Source organism: Biomphalaria glabrata, chromosome 12, assembly GCF_947242115.1.
Source record: "Biomphalaria glabrata chromosome 12, xgBioGlab47.1, whole genome shotgun sequence".
In the NCBI taxonomy this organism is placed as follows: domain Eukaryota; kingdom Metazoa; phylum Mollusca; class Gastropoda; family Planorbidae; genus Biomphalaria; species Biomphalaria glabrata.
In genome coordinates, this window is record NC_074722.1 from 15,154,536 (window position 1) to 15,173,213 (window position 18,678).

Genomic DNA, 18,678 nt, shown 5'->3' on the forward strand with positions numbered 1-18,678 from the left:
TAAGTGACGCTCACCAATCACGGTGAATAGCAAGTACATACATCACTAAGATAAATGAGATGAAAGGGGAAGGAGAGATCAACGTCTGATACTTGCCCATGTTCCCACATAAGTAAACATAGAGCACAAGTAGATACATACTCAGTAATAAGACATGTTTACATAAGTGTCTTGATAATTCCCTGCCAAGGAATTAATTAATGATAATATATTGAGGGCTCGTGCCGAGTTAAATTAATAATAGTTAAAGAGCTAAATACATCTGGTAAGAATTGTTAATAGAATCTAGTCCAGATGGCTTGAACATTTAGCCACAAAGTCATGATAACAAAATATAAGTATACAGTAATCTACTTACATTATCCATGATAAGAATGCACAAATATATACACAAATAATGTAGTAATAAATTCACAAATATATATATATATACATTACTAAGTAAAAGCACTTTACTAAGCTACATACCACCAATCCAAAGTGAAATAAGGGAATGAAAATAGTCTAGAGCTCAAGCAAGAGATAGATGTGCTCCCTGTGGGCTCTCCAGCGTGAATGAGATCGGACGATGAAGCTGTCCATATACACGTGGATAGAAAGGGGGGGGGGTGAGTGACTGGTGATAAGTGCAAAGGTGGTCTTGACAAAGAGATCCTCGCTTGACCGTGACGACGTTTCCGGGAGATAGACACCGCGCGAAGGCGCGAGTTGAAAGTCCAGGTAGTTCGCCAGGTGGTCAGAGGATAGAAAGGAGGAAGGGGGGGGTATCAGAGCTCGGCTGGATCAAAGGAGATTATACCTTGATAATGGCTAGTGCTAGACGAACAGCGTTGCCCGAGGCGTTGGGTTGAATGGGCACTTTGAAGTGACCGGCCGCTCCAGGAAGGGGGGGGGTCAACGGATGTTTGCCACGATAGATGGAGGGAGTGTACTCTTGTCAAGACTCTAGTGTGACACGTGTCAAGGTGGGGATAGTCAAATGTGACATCGCTGCCATAGGGGGTGGGGTTGGATTGAAGGGGTGGTGGTTGTGTTTTTAGCGCTTGAACGCTAAATTAGTGCAATTGATGATTAATAGCGAGTAAATAAATTAATTAAATGCTTAGACCTGAGTGATATCTTGAGTGAGCTAAAACGGTTCGTCACAGTATTTATGATTTAGTATCATTTTCCGACAGGAACCGACGGAGGCCGCCTCTGAGATTGTGTGATAACACAAACTCTCTTTGTAATCTTGTGTTTATTTATTTTGCTTGTTTTAGTTTACAGAGCATTTTTTTTATGACGACCTTTCACAAATACAACTTTGTTCTATCTAAGAAAAGGTAGATCTAAGTATTTTCTGAAAAGGTAGATCTTAGTAATTTATCTAGTAATACTAAGTGTTTTGCTTTTTTTTTTTTCATTTCCATATTTTGATTGGTAGTTCTAAAATAACAGCAGCGGAGGCCGAGGCTGCAAGAGACAGTGGTATCGTTATGTTCGCCGTGGGAGTTGGGAATGAGATTGGCGACAGGGAGCTACTCAACATTGCGGGGGACATGTCCAGAGTCGCAAAAGTTGACAACTATGACCAGCTGAACAGTATCATCAAAAGTCTAGCAAACATGACCTGTATCAGTAAGTAGCCTATAATCATGACTTGTGTCAGTAAGTAGCCTATAATCATGACTTGTGTCAGTAAATTGCCTATAAGCATGGCGTGTCATTAAATAGGCACTAATCTTGACATGTGTCAGTAAGTAGACTACAATCATGACTCTGTCAGTAAGTTACCTATAATGTTGATCTGTGTCAGTATGTAGCATATAATCACATAGCTATTTATACAAAAAATATATACATTAAGAAAATTATAGCTTATAAACAATTCTTTTTTTTTTTTTTACAAAGCTTATATTAAATCATTGTGTCTGTCGGGTGAAAAGAGTGTACATGTTATTTCTCTATTATCACCCTATCTCGGAGCAAGGTGAAATTTTGCACAATTATTTCTTTTACCTGACAACAAAAGTATCAATAAAAAAAAACAAGTACTTAATTAATTATTGATAATTAATTATTTTGTTTGGTATCTTAAACAAGGGAAAGAAGTTGTGGTGGTATGAGCTGAATTAGTCTCCTTTATACATCCTCTTCTGAGTCTTAGTGACACAACATGTAAAATAAGAAGGAGAGTATAGAAACAATAGATATATTTTGAAGAGGTTTTCTTTCTGAAAAAAATATATGTTTTAGTGACAATATTTTCTTTTTTCTTTTCAGAAAAAGAATCCACCACGACTATTTCTCCCAACGAACAAGGCGATGAGCCAAGTACGAGCTATTGATAAGAAAAGAATAAACCAGTCTTTCTCAAACTGTGGTCCGCAGACCTCCACGGGTCCGCCATACGACCGTAGGGGGCCGCAGAAAGATCATAATTGCATACATTTAAAATTACTTTTTCGCTAAAAGTCAGTTTATCCGATCGGATAATTTGAAAAAAAAAATCACATCAACACTCACTACAGTTAAAACATATATATGTATAGAGAGAGATAGAGAAAGAGAGATAGATAGATAGATAGATAAATAGATGGATGAATGGATGGATGGATGGAAGGATGGATGGATAGATAAATAGATAGATAGATAGATAGATAGATAGATAGATAGATAGATAGATAGATAGATAGATAGATAGATAGATAGATAGATAGATAGATAGATTAGATAGATAAATAGATTAGATAGATATGTAGACCAGATAGGTAGATAGATAGATAGATAGATAGATAGATAGATAGATAGATAGATAAATAGATAGATAGATAGATAGATAGATAGATAGATAGATAGATAGATAGATAGATAGATAGATAGATTAGATAGATAAATAGATAAGATAAATAGATAGATAGATTAGATAGATTAGATAGATTAATAGATTAGATAGATAGATAGATAGATAGATAGATAGATAGATAGATAGATAGATAGATAGATTAGATAGATAAATAGATAAGATAGATAAGTAGACCAGATAGATAGATAGATAGATAGATAGATAGATAGATAGATAGATAGATAGATAGATAGATAGATAGATAGATAGATAGATAGATAGATAGATAGATAGATAGATAGATAGATAGATTGATTGATAGATAGATAGATAGGTAGACCAGATAGATATATAGATAGATAGATAGATAGATAGATAGATTGATTGATTGATTGATTGATTGATTGATTGATTGATTGATTGATTGATTGATAGGTAGACCAGATAGATAGATAAATAGATTACGAACTATTCTATGTGTCATATTGTAACAAATCATAAAGGACTAAAAGACAAACAATTGATTTTTTCAAACACGAACATCAACTGTATGCAAATTAGTAGAATATTATTAGCGATGCGACAAGTGTGAATAAAAAAAAATCTCTTAAGGCTTCGTATATAACAGCATTGAGGAAAGCGCAGAGCAACAAAGCTCACGGTTGTGGGGTGTTTGATTTAGCCAGCGACTTTACAACTATGCGACTGGGGCAGACAGTTCAGACTGCGACGGCTGTCCAATTATGTCGTATGGCTTGTAAAGGCTCCACGAAGTGTAAAGTTTGAGAATCACTGGAGTAAATAATGTTAAGGTCGCCATGTTGAAAGATAAGACTGTTGCCAACTAAATCATAAAAATACTTTGTGACACAGGCTAATTTTGAAGCGCTTTCAAATCTAATTCTATAGTGCTTAAGATAGCCTAGAAAATACAATATGGTAATACTTCGCTTATGGACCTTTCGGTATTCTGTGCAATGAATCTGCCTTTATGTCTATCACAAAAAAATCGTATTACGAATTACAAAAAGAAATTAGAAATTTAGAGAATTACTTTACAACTATCTCTACCTTAAACTCTACTCATTTTTAGTTAACATTTACAATAGTCAAAGTTTCTTTGAGATATTAAGACGATTAAAAGTGATTTTTTTGTCTGTCAGCATGTGGAGAAAAGAATCCGACAGATATTTACTTTTTGTTCAGTCCTGCTGACTTGGGCACCGAGAAGACAATCTGGACCACAGACTTTATTTTACGGACCATTGTTTCAGAAGATATAAAAACAGGGTTCAGGGTGAGTTCAAATGACCAAGGACAAGTACTGCTTTTTTATATCGAGCTTAATGTCTTAAGACAAGAACATTTTACAAAGCTTATATGAATTTACTATGTCTATTATTTTGCCTGTCTGGGTAAAAAGTATATACACGTTATTTCTCCCACACGCAATATCTAATCAAGCGGAAATTATTTATTTTACATAATATAACAAGATTCAATAAAACAAATTAACTAATTTAACTATTGGGAATGAATTATTGTGTTTGGTATGGAATAAAGGAAATAAATTTTACATGATTGATATGGTTGTATAAGTTGAATTAGTCCCCTTTATACGTTGTAGAGAAAAATAGGTCGCGGCTTTTAAGTTTGAAGCCAATAATAGATAACCATATAGCTTTCCTTTTTCATAAGCACTTCGCTGGCACAGTGGTTAGTATTTTGGCTTGAGGGGGCTTGAGTCCTAGAGTTCAAATTTAGGTCGTTCAACTATTATTTTTATATTTAAAAAGTGACCATGTAACATCATCCAGATACCCCATTCTTTGTTTTCCATAACACCCCATTATCTTGACAAGGTGATAGGTTCATAGTGTATTGAGAGATATAAAAGCATAAAATTTTCGCTAAAAAAACAATTGGTAACACAAATTCTAATTGCACAGATTTATTCTTGTTAGTTAGATTTATTATTAATAGCAAGATCTATTATAAATTTAAACTATTTTTTTTCAATTGCGCTTAATATAAGCTTTTTTTTTAATATTATGTATATTTTCTTGTCATTCTGTCTTAGATTAAATCTTCTAAGAAATCGAATCTCATTTACTGTCTGAGCAGAAATATCTACAACACTAAGGCTCCAGTTCCGTGTTATTAGGGTTCTTTCTGAATATCTATCTTGAATAGAAACTTAGTTTACTTTAAAATGGTTATTGGTCCACATTTTCGGACATCGATTACAGCTTTTTGTTGTTGTTTTTTTAATCAATATATACAATTTGTTTTCTTTCTTTTAATGTCTTAGGCATTTTCATAAGCAATTTAAACACATGGGTTTATCTATAAAATGTCAGTTGACAAAGTCATATTTCTTTACAATATGTTATACACGGGCCAAAGTTGAATATTATTTCAGAATTATTTTTACGAAAGAAATGTTTCATTAATAGGAAAGACGTATAACAATGACGTTGAAGGGGAAGAAAGTCACAGCTGAAAACTCGAGTCTATGTGTTGTTTTACTTCCATTAACAGTTGCCTGCGAAGAATCTTTCACATTCGTTGGCCAGACACCATCAGCAACAGTGACCTCTTGCAAAGAACCAACCAAACTCCTGTAAAAGAAAAAAATCAGAAATAGAAGATGAAGCTGGACTGGATCACAAGGCAGGCATTGAAGTGGAGCCCACAAGGCAAGAAAAAGAGAGGGTGTCCTGAAGCACTGAGCGACGCGAGCTAGAGGCAGGCATATTAAAGTCTGGTTACACCTGGAACGAGATGGAAAGAATGGTCCAGGACAGGGGACTATAGAGATTTATTTTTGGCGCCTATACTCCAATAGGGGTGACGAGCTGTAAATGTGTCGTATTCCCAAATAACGAATATTTGTGACAAATAAAAGAGTGAATTTTTGACTATTTTCTCCTCAGTATGGCGTCATATCCGGTTCCTGTCCGGACGACGAAGGGTTCAACCTGGATCGCTACAGTACAGCCAAAGAAATTAGAAATCGCCTTAAATCTTATGAAACCAGTAAACTGATTTCTCTCTCAAAGGTTAGAGTTGAATTAATAATTGTTTAATTATATTTATTATACTTCATCTAATACCTCCAATTCCCAAGCTCGCTAAACTTTCTTCATCTTCATCCATGATATTTTCAATATGAGACTTGGATTTGGTTCTTACGCTCACGTACTTGACATCAGGTTTTATCTCTTTCACGTGTTTCAAAAGCAATTAACAAAACAACAATGATCCCTTTAATTAAGACCTTCTTAGCAAAATATATGCCATTATGATAATTACTGCTAACGAATTATGCTAAGACTTTGTTACTTGCAACAAGATCGAGGATGTTTGCAATCCTAACAAAGGTTCTCTTATATCCAGAGCCGGACTGAAGTAAGTGGAGACCCCGGGGTTGTATTTTTAGTATTATGGTGGGATGCGTGGTCGAAAGGCTAAGTACGCTTAAACTTGGCTTGTCTTGGCTACCTTTAAAGGGGCTCGATGTTCGACACTCGACTCGAGCAGTGTTGTGTTTGCTGAGCGCCTAAAGGCAGCACGGAAAAACCTTCTCCAAGATACCCCCTCCGCCACCGGTCGATTAATGAGATTAATCAATCAATCAGCACCATAGCGCTCTAAGAATGGTATAAGCATGAAAGTAGCGCTATATAAAAGATATAATTTATTTTATTTTTATTTATTTTTGAGGAGGTTCAATACTTTTTCGAAAGCTTTTAATAAAAATCGACTTATATCTAAAAGTATACAATATTTTAAAAGTCAAAATAATAGTACTGGTAATTTTAATCTCATTTTCTATCTTTAAAAAATATTTAATGCGCATGTTTAATTTCAAAATATGTATATTTTTGAATTTGTGGAAGATAAGGCTTTGGGTTGAAGCACTGCCGTAAATCCGGAGATGCTAAAAGGGGACACATCTTGACCACAGCTGTGTTGCCAACTTAAAAGTATTGTGGGTGAAAATTCGAAAAAAAAATTGAAATATTAATTTTTTTTCAAATATCTTTTTTTTTTGGGTGGGGGGCTTCTCTCTTGTGGAGTCCCTGCCCTCCCTTCTTCTTCCTCCTCTTTTTCATTATTATGTTGGAGTGTTCAGATGACTAGACCAATACATGAGATGAACTGTTGGAGTGTTGAGATGACTAGACCAATAAGTGAGATGAACTGTTGGAGTGTTCAGAAGACTAGACTAAAAACATGAGATGAACTGTTGGAGTGTTCAGATGAGTAGACCAATACGTGAGTTGAACTATTTGAGTGTTCAGATGACTAGGGAGCTCTCCATATAATTTTCTTTCTATTGTGGTGTTTTGGGGGCCAGTGTTTTGTGCGGGCCTCTTGGTAAAGAATGCAGTTTTGAATGACATAGTCAGCATTCTCTGGAGACGCTTCGCATGGCAGATTTCACTGATTCCAATTTTGAGCTTCCCTTACATTTGGTCCTTAAAACTCTCCCAGGACTATGTTTCAAGTCAAAATTTTGTTCACGGCAATGTAGAAAGCTGCACATGTAGATATTGTGTTCAGCTTTCTCAATGTTCTTTATATAGTGTTCACATCTGGAGTCAAACTCTTTCTAACTTTTTCTCGGAAATTATGACTCAATAGGGGAAAACATTCAATTATCACGTGATCCCTTCTGCATATCTGACTCGTCTAATTCGGCCTCCGAAAGGGGAAAAGATGCTATTAGTTTAGTGTGAAATGTCTGTCCGTCCGTCCCGTTTAGATCTTGTAAACTATAAAAGATAGTGAAAATCTGACATTACAATATTTTAGACCATTCAAATTTCTGATGCAACGGCTACTTTTTTTTTCTGAAAGCGAAAAATCTAATTTTTAAAATCACTTATGCAAGCAGTTTTTTAAAGAGAAAAAGATATTTAGTATGCATTATAAATTAGACCTAATTGAAAACGAATAGTAATCTTGTATGTAAACTGCATTTTCTTTAACAAATTCCCTTCTGTGCAGGTTTTGAAAATTCAATTGTAAGATTTAGCCTTTTCAAAATAATTACATCAATTATATCACTTCAGTTAGGCCAGGGGAGGCGAGGTAGATGAGCGGTAAAGTGCTTAACTTCTGAACCGGGGGGTCCCGGGTTCGAATCCTGCTGAAGACTGGAATTTTCAACTTCGGAATCTTTGGGCGCCTCTGAGTCCACCCAGTTCTAATGGGTACCTGACATTAGTTGGGGAAAAGTAAAGGCGGTTGGTCGTTGTCACGGACAAATGTGTGTATGTATGTATAATCTATTTTTACAATCTGCGCGAATGACCGGAAGTGTGTTGTTTTGTGAGACAGAGAGACCAGCGTGTGTGATATGCAGTAAAGCTGATTAAAGTTTATGTGTTTGACCTAGTGGTTAATTGTTTTATTTCGTTAACTACAGCTGAACCAGGGACACCTAGACGTATCGAGACCTAAGGTAGATTCTATCGAGTTTTAAGTATAAATAGAATAGGAAAGCTGTGACAGTCGTTGTGCTGGCTACATGACACCCTCGTTAACCGTAGGCCACAAAAACAGATGAACTTTAAATCATCTGCCCTATAGACCACAAGGTCTGAAAAGGGAACTAGTTAGGCCAGGTTCACATTTAACTTTGCATTCATTTGCACCTATCCTTTGATCTGCTAGACCGTTGGGGCACTACACAAGATCTGTCCACCTTCTTTCTCCATTTGTCTTTGATATAATTTCATTCGAATGTTCTTTCTGAAAATATTGAAGCCTGCCTGGGTGGACCACTTCGGGGGCCGATTTTGATTTTGTGTTTCCACACAAACTGTCTTTGTAACCTTGTTTTTTTTTTTTTGTTGTTTTTTTCAATTTAGAATGAAAATTTTATAGTGAAATTTAATGATGGACCTAATCAATTGGCAAGCTCTGTTAGTTCTATCTAGAACTTACACATTTTCCCACAAACAGGGCAAGCATAATCATCGGCATAGAGAAGCTCTGCTATAACCTTTTCTTTTGAAGATTGCAGTCCGATCGAAACGTGATGTCGATGCCTTCTTCCAATCGCTACCTCATTTGACCCAGCATTACGCCAAAGACGATAACGAATAGCATCTGAGCCTGGCCAAAATCCTCAATTAACCACAAAGGCAGCGTATATATAGGTTTATATAGTGTACTAGACTTAAATCTAGTCTAAAATCAAGACTGTCTAAGACAGTCAAAGATACATATTCTAGAAGTAGATCTATACTGATTCTATAGTTACAATTGGAATTCAACGTGAATATTTATGATTATATAGATACAGATTATAACTAGATTTGATAGATCTATGACTATTATGACAAGGCCTGTGGCATGTGTGAAATCAATTTTACAAAGCAACTATGATTAACCCTTAAAGTGCTGGGCTGTTTTACGATGAAGACATACAAAATGAAATTACAATGTTCATGTTTAGAGGCTAAAGTACCACACGCATCTTGAGGGTTAATGGACTTCATCTAAAACAAGTTCATTCATATATTCACATGCGATTTTTTTTATATTTATAAGCTTAGTATTATTTTGGACCAATGCCTCACAACGACTGATAAGAGAAATCAGGTATAAACATCAGGAGAAAACATGACTCCTTAACTCAAGAAAACATTAAGAAATTAAAACAGACACAAAATAGACAGTGAGATTCTTAAGAAACGAATATTCACATTTGATTACAGTAACACCTTTTTAAAAACACCTTTTAAAAAATCATTAAACGTTCTAAAATCACAATTTTTATTTTTACAATTATTTTTTTGGTGTGAAATTGTGTATCGGAAAATGTCGGGTACTTGAAGTAAGCTAGTCCTAAAATAAATACACAGATCTTGGGTAAAAGACTCATCAAATAAAGTACTGTAAACGCGTAGTTTCTGGCGCTAGTTTCAAGTCTTTTCTTTTTATAGCCTCTATCGGGTTTGATCCCAACTACCCGTATTTTTGTTCAGAATTTTTTTTCTCTATCATACACACTTAAAATTATAGCAGAATAATGTCAGTTTAATTTAAAAAGAGAACTAAAAAATGCAAAGATATATAAGGAAAAAAGGCACTTCCGGCCCAATTTGTGATTCTACTTTTTAACCAAAGAAACGAAACGCATTAGTCCAACATTGCCAATTAATTATTTTGTTTAATATCAACAAGGGAAATTAATCATTTAGTATTTACAATATTTGTTTCACACCCATTTCCGTATCAAGTTGAAACTTTAATTTATCGAATAAGGGAAATATATAGAGAAATATCGTTATAAGTCCGGAGTTATTCCCTTAGATAAGCTTTGATTTTTTTTAAACGATTTTTTTTTTATTTTGCTTTTTTTTTTAACCATAGTTTTTAAATTAAAATGTTCTTTTCTATTACTAAAACTTTTAGCATTGTAATGATGTACACACTGAAAGTTTGCTGCCCTTAATAATTAACGAAAGAAATAATTACATGTTTTTGGAATGTTAATAACTCTTTTCGATGTAATCCATGTCATTGCTCATTACATTCAGAGTGAAACCAAAGGGCCAAAACGTAAGACTCCCTCATAAAGACCCCAACAAGTAGATATGAGAACTTATTGAAAGCTTAGTAAAATAAGTAGGTGGCACCAAATAAAAATGTTTACCTAGATGTGGAATAGTTGGGCAACGGTATGTATGCATCGGAGGTAATAAAGTATGTAGGTCACGGTTGGGTCTGTTTTTTCACGTGAAACACTACAGAACTCGTAAATCTTTGAATCCGAAAGCAACGCTTTTGATTACAATGCATTAGACTATCATGCATTAGATTAGCCTGCATTTGATTACCCTGCATTAGATAACCCTGTATAAGAAAAACCATTCATTAGATTATCATGCATTAGATTACCATGAATTAGATTACCATGCATTAGATTACCATGCATAGATTACCATGCATTAGATTAGCCTGCATTAGATTACCCTGCATTAGAGTACCCTGCATTAGATTACCCTGCATTAGAGTACCCTGCATTAGATTACCCTGCATTACATTACCCTGCATTAGAGTACCATACATAGAAGAAAAAAAAAACATCTGAAATTTGTTTCCAATGTGTTGCATATTGTAATATTCATGTCAGAGTATTAATTTGCCCCCCCCCCCTTTCCCAAAATTCAACTAAAATGGGAGTACAGTAAGCCACTTGATCTTTTGGGGTCTTCGAAGTCTTAGAATTATAGGCCGTTGCTAGAGCAAAGTGTATATACTGTTATAAACCTGGTGGTGACACAGATGGTCGTAGGCTGTGTGCGTTTTTAGCCTACACAAATCGCCCCAGTCCAACGCTAGACGAGCGGTCAACCGTGACCAGTGACGGTACATGCCAGTTCGGCCAAGACCTGTACTGTAAATATTACGCACGCAAGTCACGGCGATTGTAATCAACCGGAGTGGTCAAGCAACGTTCCCTATATAAGAGCGAGTGTGTTTGAGTCTAGACACTTCACGTTACCTCGCAATGTGACCAGTACGAGGCGAGAACCAGCACGGTGTGTGAAGTCAGGCCCAGCAAGACTAGGTTTTTGTAAAGACAGTGTTAATGTTGTTGCCAATTGCGATGTATTTGAAATTAAACTGACTGATACTTTGAAGCTCTGAGTTGTAAGGTTCTTTTGTGTCGTGTGGTGCAGTTTGAAGAGAGCCTGGATAGTAGGAGAAATGTAACAAAACGTAAAATATCACATTAGAAAATGAAGGAAAATAATATTTAAAAATCATTTTTTGAAACTATAACTTAAAATAATTCTCACCATTATATTGTGTTTTAAGTTGCAAACGAGCCAAAGTAAAAACTCACTTACGACCGAACCGAACCGAACCCGAACTTTAAAACTGATCTGTACGAACCGAACCAAAAGAACAATCCTTACCTTAACCAAACTGAATCAAGATTTTGCAATATACTACTAAGAAAAAAAATGTAGTCATGACATGATTTGACAATTACATTTAATGCTCGGAACATTCTTCTGCCTTCCTACATCTCATGAATCAGTCTAAGTACTATATCGACGAGTTTCTAATAAAAGTGCTTTTTTGTCTTATTCTGTTGTGAAAAAAAATGATCGTTTGTCTGTGTAAGGTTTGGCATCACAGTGTTATTAAATAAATGAAATTGAGCATAGTTGCATGCACATTGCTTTTGCTATAACCTAATTGCATAACATCGAACCGAACCCTAACCCGATCTTTAGATCTGACCGAACCAAACCTGAACCCGAACTTATATCTGACAAAAACCAAATCTGAACCCGAACCCGAACTTATATGAGACTGAACGGAATTAAACACAAACTTTCAAACATTTGTTCAATTCCCATCTCTATTTTTAAGCTTTACACCATGATCCTAAGAAATACATTTAGACATTATTGGGATAGTAGAAGGGAGATAATAAAAAAAAATACTATGACTTAAAGTTATTTCACTCTTCGTCTCCCTTCATTCATTAGTTTATTATTAAAACAATTTTCAACAAAATATAAATCTAGTGCTTCAATTTGTTTCTTGTGCTCTGCTCAATAGTCCAATGAAATGCGTATGATTTTGATGGGATTCAGAAGGGAAATAATAAAAAAAAAACATTGATGACGGTTATTTTATTTCACTTTCACTGTTTGTCTCCCTTTTTTCATATGTCTAGCAACTTGCTGATTCTGGGTATACCTCCGAGCGAGGAGCCAGACCTAACGCTAAAAAAGTTGCTGTCTTGGTAGTAAGCGGTGTCAAGTCTGCAGAGTTGGTGTCAAAACAAGTGAAAAATTTGCTGGACCAGGGCATCACGGTCAGTTACCATTTAAAAAGTAGATTAAGATCTGGTTGGTTGGATCATTAAGACAGTATGTTTAATAGGGTCATTAAGACAGTATGTTTAATAGGGTCATTAAGACAGTATTTTTAATAGGGCCATTAAGACAGTATGTTTAATAGGGTCACCAGACCTCAAATGTGGACAGAAATAAGGAAACATCCATGTAAAATCAAAAAGATTTTTAAAAACTAAGACTGAACCGTTAAACCAAACTGACAATTGAATTGAAGAAATCAAAGACTGTAAAACTAAAAGTATCCTATTGGTCAGCAAGTAAATTATTACAGTAGTTCACCTCTCACACAGATATACGTGTAGAACAGTTTCTTAACATATTTTATAGGACTTCCCTTTCTTCTTCCCTGCGCCGCTTTCTTTTGTTAAGGAAAAATTCAGAGATCTTCAGGAATACCGAGTAGCAGGTTTGGTTTAAACATCATACAGAAGACATTGTCACGAATGAGTCTAGAATAAAAAAGTCACTTTTTTTTTTGTTTTTCGGACTTCTAGTCTGTTCGAAGAGCCCTTTTATTTTTTGTAGTGCCCTATGGATTTTATTTGAGCGGACTCTGAAAGGAGAAAAGCTGCATTTAGTTCCTTCCTCCCACTTAGATCTCATAAACTAGAAAAGATGATTAAACCCGATTTCACATTTTCACCCTCTAAACCTTTGGTGCAAGGGCAACTATTTTTGTTATCCTCTGAAAGAGAACTTGTTTTTTTTTTTAAATTAGCTATCTAAGACGGTTTTTTTTTTTCATAAATGTACATCATTTTATATTGATTTACTATTAACTCTTTCTCTCCTAATTGACGATATTATCGTTGATTTGACCTCATTAAATCCAATGGTTTTATAAACTTGACTTTGTGTAACATAAAAAGAGCATGCATTCCCCTTGAATTCTAGACCAAATAAAACACTTTCTGATCAAAACAACAATAACAAAACTATAGAAGCTTAATCCTATTAGTGGCGTGAAATAGTAATGACCAAATTGAAGAATTCCATTACAACGTTGAAACATCATTATGGAAAGAGTTAATAGCAAAAAAACAAACAACAAAAGACAGAGTAGGCAATACAAATTTGTATACTATTTCTATAAAAGTGTGTTTTATTTTTCTTAAATAAACATATTTAAAAACTTGCATACTAAGTCAACTATTTTCTGCAATACAATTTCTAAAAATTCAAGTAACATATTTATTTTTGTTTTTAAAGAGAAGTAATACATTTAGTATGAATAGAAGTCGAATATATATATATATACCTAACTCTTACCCTGACTAAAGAAGCTAATTAGTCAAATTATTCAAATATTTAAAAACTTAATGAACTTGTTACTTTTTTAGAGGCGGCCCCCGTCGGAGTCGGATCCCTGTTTTCCATGTTTCGGATATTCCTTCAAAGATAAAGAGAATTTACTTCCATATCCAAACTTCCAGCTTGACGACGGGTGATAACAGCGAGCAGTGTATGAGATCATCCGTCCAGCGCGTTAACCGCACGACCAGCTAACTTAATAACAAACAAATAGCCTATTATTACACATTACGGCATGACAACTACCGGATATGAACAATATGTCAGACGAGAGATTTTAGATAACTGAAAAAAAAAACAACAACAGGTATTGACCTTTACTTCGGCAACGTCTGCTCGATGTCCCAGCACAGTTACCAACAGAGCTATAGACATTTTAATTTAAGTGGAGCTAGCATAAGGATGTAGATCTACCTAAACTAAACTTCTGATTTAGCACTCTTATGATCTAACCTATATATAAGTATAGAAATTGAAGTTATAGATCTTATTCTAGTCTAAATCATGGCTGCCTGGTCGTGCGGTTTGCGCGCTGGACTGTCGTTTGGATTTATCGATGGTCCCAGGTTCAAACCCTGCCCGCTCCCATCCCCCGTCGTCCCGCGGGAGGTTTGGACTTCAACTCTGAAAGAACACCCGAAACATGTAAAACAATAAACATTCTAAACTCGACCAAGAAATTCTAGATCTAGAATCTACAATGATGTTAATTAGAATATAAATCTAAATCTAGTGTAAAAAATCTATCTCTTCTGTACCGATTTTGTTTTAGCCATTCATTTAAAGAATGTTTATAAAAAAACTCGTTATCTGACTCGTATTTTAAAAAAACTTAATAGCTAAATTTAGATCTTAACTAGATTTTTAAAACTAGATCTAGATTTTTTACAGTATATCTAGATTTTTTAAACTAGATCTATATTTATATTCTAATTAAAATCGTTCTATGTCTAGTTTAAAATGATATTGACTAGATCAAGATACAGAATTTCAATTTCTAGACTTAAAGTATTGATTTGATTTCCAAACGTCTAGATCAATATTGCTATAGCCTAATATACTAAAACTTATTTACTATTTTTAAATTTAATGTTGCATTCAGTCTATTGACGGATTATATAGGCTTTTTACTTTTTATATTGATCTTAAAAGTGCTTAATTAGAAGTTTAGTTTAGGTAGATCTACATCCTCATTCTAGTTCCATTTAAATGAAAATGCCAATAGCTCTGTTGTTAACTGTGCTGAAGGCCTACAAGCAAGATATCTATTCTTTTCTTCTTCTTTTTTTTTCAATTACAAATCAATGCTGAAAGATTATCTAGATCTATAATATTGTACATATTCGATAGATGCCATGCAGTAATGTGTAATATATCTCTTTATCAATAATAGGCTATTAGTTTGTTACCAGTTTGTTTTTAAGTTAACAGCAATGCCTGGTCGTGCGGTTAGCTTTATGGACTGATAATCTCAACTGTCCCGGGTTCACACCCAGCTCGCTGCCATTCCCCGTCGTCCAGCGGGAGGTTTGGACAAGGAATTAATTATCTTTAATTTTGAAAGAACATCGGAAACATGTAAGGCATTTTTTTTAACGGCAAATAAATCTTTGAAACAATATTACTTTTGACAATCAAAATAAAATCACGTCTTGAATATTCCTTGCGAATAGGCAGATCCGACAGTGATGCGAAGGGGGCGCCTATGAGTTTGTGTGATAACACAAACTCTCTTTGTAATCTTGTTATTATTTTTATTAGGACGACTGCGTCCTTGGAAGTCTTCATCACATAGATTTAGTGTCTTCTGAATTGTGCATAAAATGTTAATGTAATCTTGATAACATATTTAAAAGAAAACGAGATGAAATCTAAACAAAGAAAAATAAAAGTAATAAAATAAAATAATAAAAATAGCTTTAAATATTTAGGAAACAAAAGAAACCATCACAGTGTGTTACAGTAAAAGTTCAATATGTTTATTTTCTTGTAATGAATGAAGAAATTGAGACCTTGAGTTATAACAAAGAGACATGGCTATATTGATCATAGGACGCTGTCGGATCCGAAGGGGGGATGGGGGTGGGCGGTAGATGCGATCGCTTCCCACTCAGCCAAGCCCCCACCCGCTCCCGCAGAGAGAAGGGGGGAAAGCGGGCGAATTTGAGAAGAGAAATCAAACAATGTGTAGACACGTTTATTTCTTACGTTTAAAAATCTATACAAATTATAAAATTTAAACCAATGTTTAAATTATGTCTCCCCTTCCTTTTAGTAATGTAAGCTGATTTGGTTGGCTGGGTCAGGGGGGGGGGGGTGTGATTGCTTCAACCCATCCACACCCTAACCTTTTGAGTAAGAGGGGCTGGTCCAATTTTTATTCAGAGATAATAGTTTGTTAACAAATCTAGTCTCAAAGTTATTTGATTGGATCTTAGCGTATTGAGAAAGCTACAAGTATGAAATAGCGCTTTAAAGAATTGATAAAAATATTTTTAATCGTACAGATTTAATCAGTTAATCTAGAAATCTACAGCAATGACACATTTAATCACATGCCTGATCCATCTAATTGATACAAGTATATATCGCAGAAACTTTGTGTGTTTTTCAAGTACTTTATGTCTTGTTTCCAGGCTAATAAGCTTTGTGTGTTTTTCAAGTACTTTATGTCTTGTTTCCAGGCTAATAAGCTTTTGTGTGTTTTTAAAGTACTTTATGTCTTGTTTCCAGGCTAATAAGCTTTTGTGTGTTTTTAAAGTACTTTATGTCTTGTTTCCAGGCTAATAAGCTTTGTGTGTTTTTAAAGTACTTTATGTCTTGTTTCCAGGCTAATAAGCTTTTGTGTGTTTTTAAAGTACTTTATGTCTTGTTTCCAGGCTAATAAGCTTTTGTGTGTTTTTAAAGTACTTTATGTCTTGTTTCCAGGCTAATAAGCTTTTGTGTGTTTTTAAAGTACTTTATGTCTTGTTTCCAGGCTAATAAGCTTTGTGTGTTTTTAAAGTACTTTATGTCTTGTTTCCAGGCTAATAAGCTTTTGTGTGTTTTTAAAGTACTTTATGTCTTGTTTCCAGGCTAATAAGCTTTTGTGTGTTTTTAAAGTACTTTATGTCTTGTTTCCAGGCTAATAAGCTTTTGTGTGTTTTTAAAGTACTTTATGTCTTGTTTCCAGGCTAATAAGCTTTGTGTGTTTTTAAAGTACTTTATGTCTTGTTTCCAGGCTAATAAGCTTTTGTGTGTTTTTAAAGTACTTTATGTCTTGTTTCCAGGCTAATAAGCTTTTGTGTGTTTTTAAAGTACTTTATGTCTTGTTTCCAGGCTAATAAGCTTTGTGTGTTTTTAAAGTACTTTATGTCTTGTTTCCAGGCTAATAAGAATGTTTACGAGTTAGCACTGAATAAAAACTTTTTTTTTTAACTAGGTGTTCATTGCGGACCCAACAGACTCTGGTGTTAAGATTGAAGGAGCTACCACACTTAAAGGCCAGTCATTGGCACAGGCTGAAGAACTCATCCACTATCTGTGTAACCCGTGTCAGCCCGCTACGTCTAAGTAGAAGTCAGGAGGGACCTCATTACTGCATTGAGATTGTTGTGTATTATTTCATTGTGAATGCATTTGGCAATTTGTTTTTTTTTTATTTTATATGTTTTTGAAATTATGTTTAGACTTTGGGGAAATAAATGTCTTGATCTGGAAGTGAAAAACAACAACAATAAAATCTATAATTAATATCATTCTCAGAGCTGTCTTTTGGTCTTCTTATTAGACTTTTGCTTTTAGAAATATCATTTAGATTTGCGACTCAAGCACTTTGGTTGGAAAGAAGAAACAAAACCCTTTTTTAGAAACCTCTAGTATTAAACTTTAAATATAATCAATTAATTTTTAAAATATCTAAAATGTTGATTCCATTCGGGTATCGAACCCTTAACAATGTCATCTGCTAAAAATTGCGCATTTTCTGATTCGCCCTGCGAGGAAGGGATTCTTGAGCGATTGTTTATTGGAATGTTCATTATATGGATAACTAGATCTAACACTAGACCCAATGTTCTGATTTAGAAATCTTAAGATCTAGTCTTGATGTACTTCAAGATCTAGACTCTAGATATTGTAATGTATATAAGATTTACGTAAATATATAATCATTATTTTTTATTATATACATAGTATACATAATATAGACATAAAATATAATTACGGTAATACGGCTGACTACGTCATGTTGGCTCTAGACCTAGATATAGTCTTTAGCCAAATTTCCTTGTTTTTAATTTTAAAAATTATTACGGTTCAACTAGAGTTTTCCCCGTGTGATCGATGAGCTGGTAATTCTTTTCTAGGCGATATACATCAACTGTTACATTTTGTTTTTTAGATCAGCTGTCTGCCCAATAGTTACAATTTGAACTCAACTTGAATATTTATAAATATAAAGATTACAGATTATAACTAGATTTTATAAGTCTATGATTATTTTAACAAGGTCCATGGCATGTGTAAGATCAAATTTTTAAAGCAACTATAATTAATGGACTTCATCTAGAACAAGTTCATTCATATGTTCATATGCATTTTTTTATATTTATAAGCTTAGTATTATTTTGGACCAATGTCTCACAACGGCTGATAAAA

The 18,678-nt window shown here is 34.4% G+C and overlaps 1 protein-coding gene across 1 annotated transcript in view; it reads left to right on the forward strand.

Moving 5' to 3' along the window:
* LOC106060126 (collagen alpha-5(VI) chain-like) overlaps positions 1-17,783 on the forward strand; it is a 31,171-nt gene extending 13,388 nt beyond the window's left edge. The window contains exons 5-10 of the mRNA XM_056007277.1: positions 1,427-1,620; positions 2,266-2,316; positions 3,991-4,124; positions 5,764-5,889; positions 12,546-12,686; positions 17,462-17,783. Of these exons, the coding sequence (XP_055863252.1) occupies positions 1,427-1,620; positions 2,266-2,316; positions 3,991-4,124; positions 5,764-5,889; positions 12,546-12,686; positions 17,462-17,596 (781 nt within the window). The 3' untranslated portion in view covers positions 17,597-17,783. The remainder of the gene's footprint in view (positions 1-1,426; positions 1,621-2,265; positions 2,317-3,990; positions 4,125-5,763; positions 5,890-12,545; positions 12,687-17,461) is intronic.
* Positions 17,784-18,678: the final 895 nt, after the last annotated feature.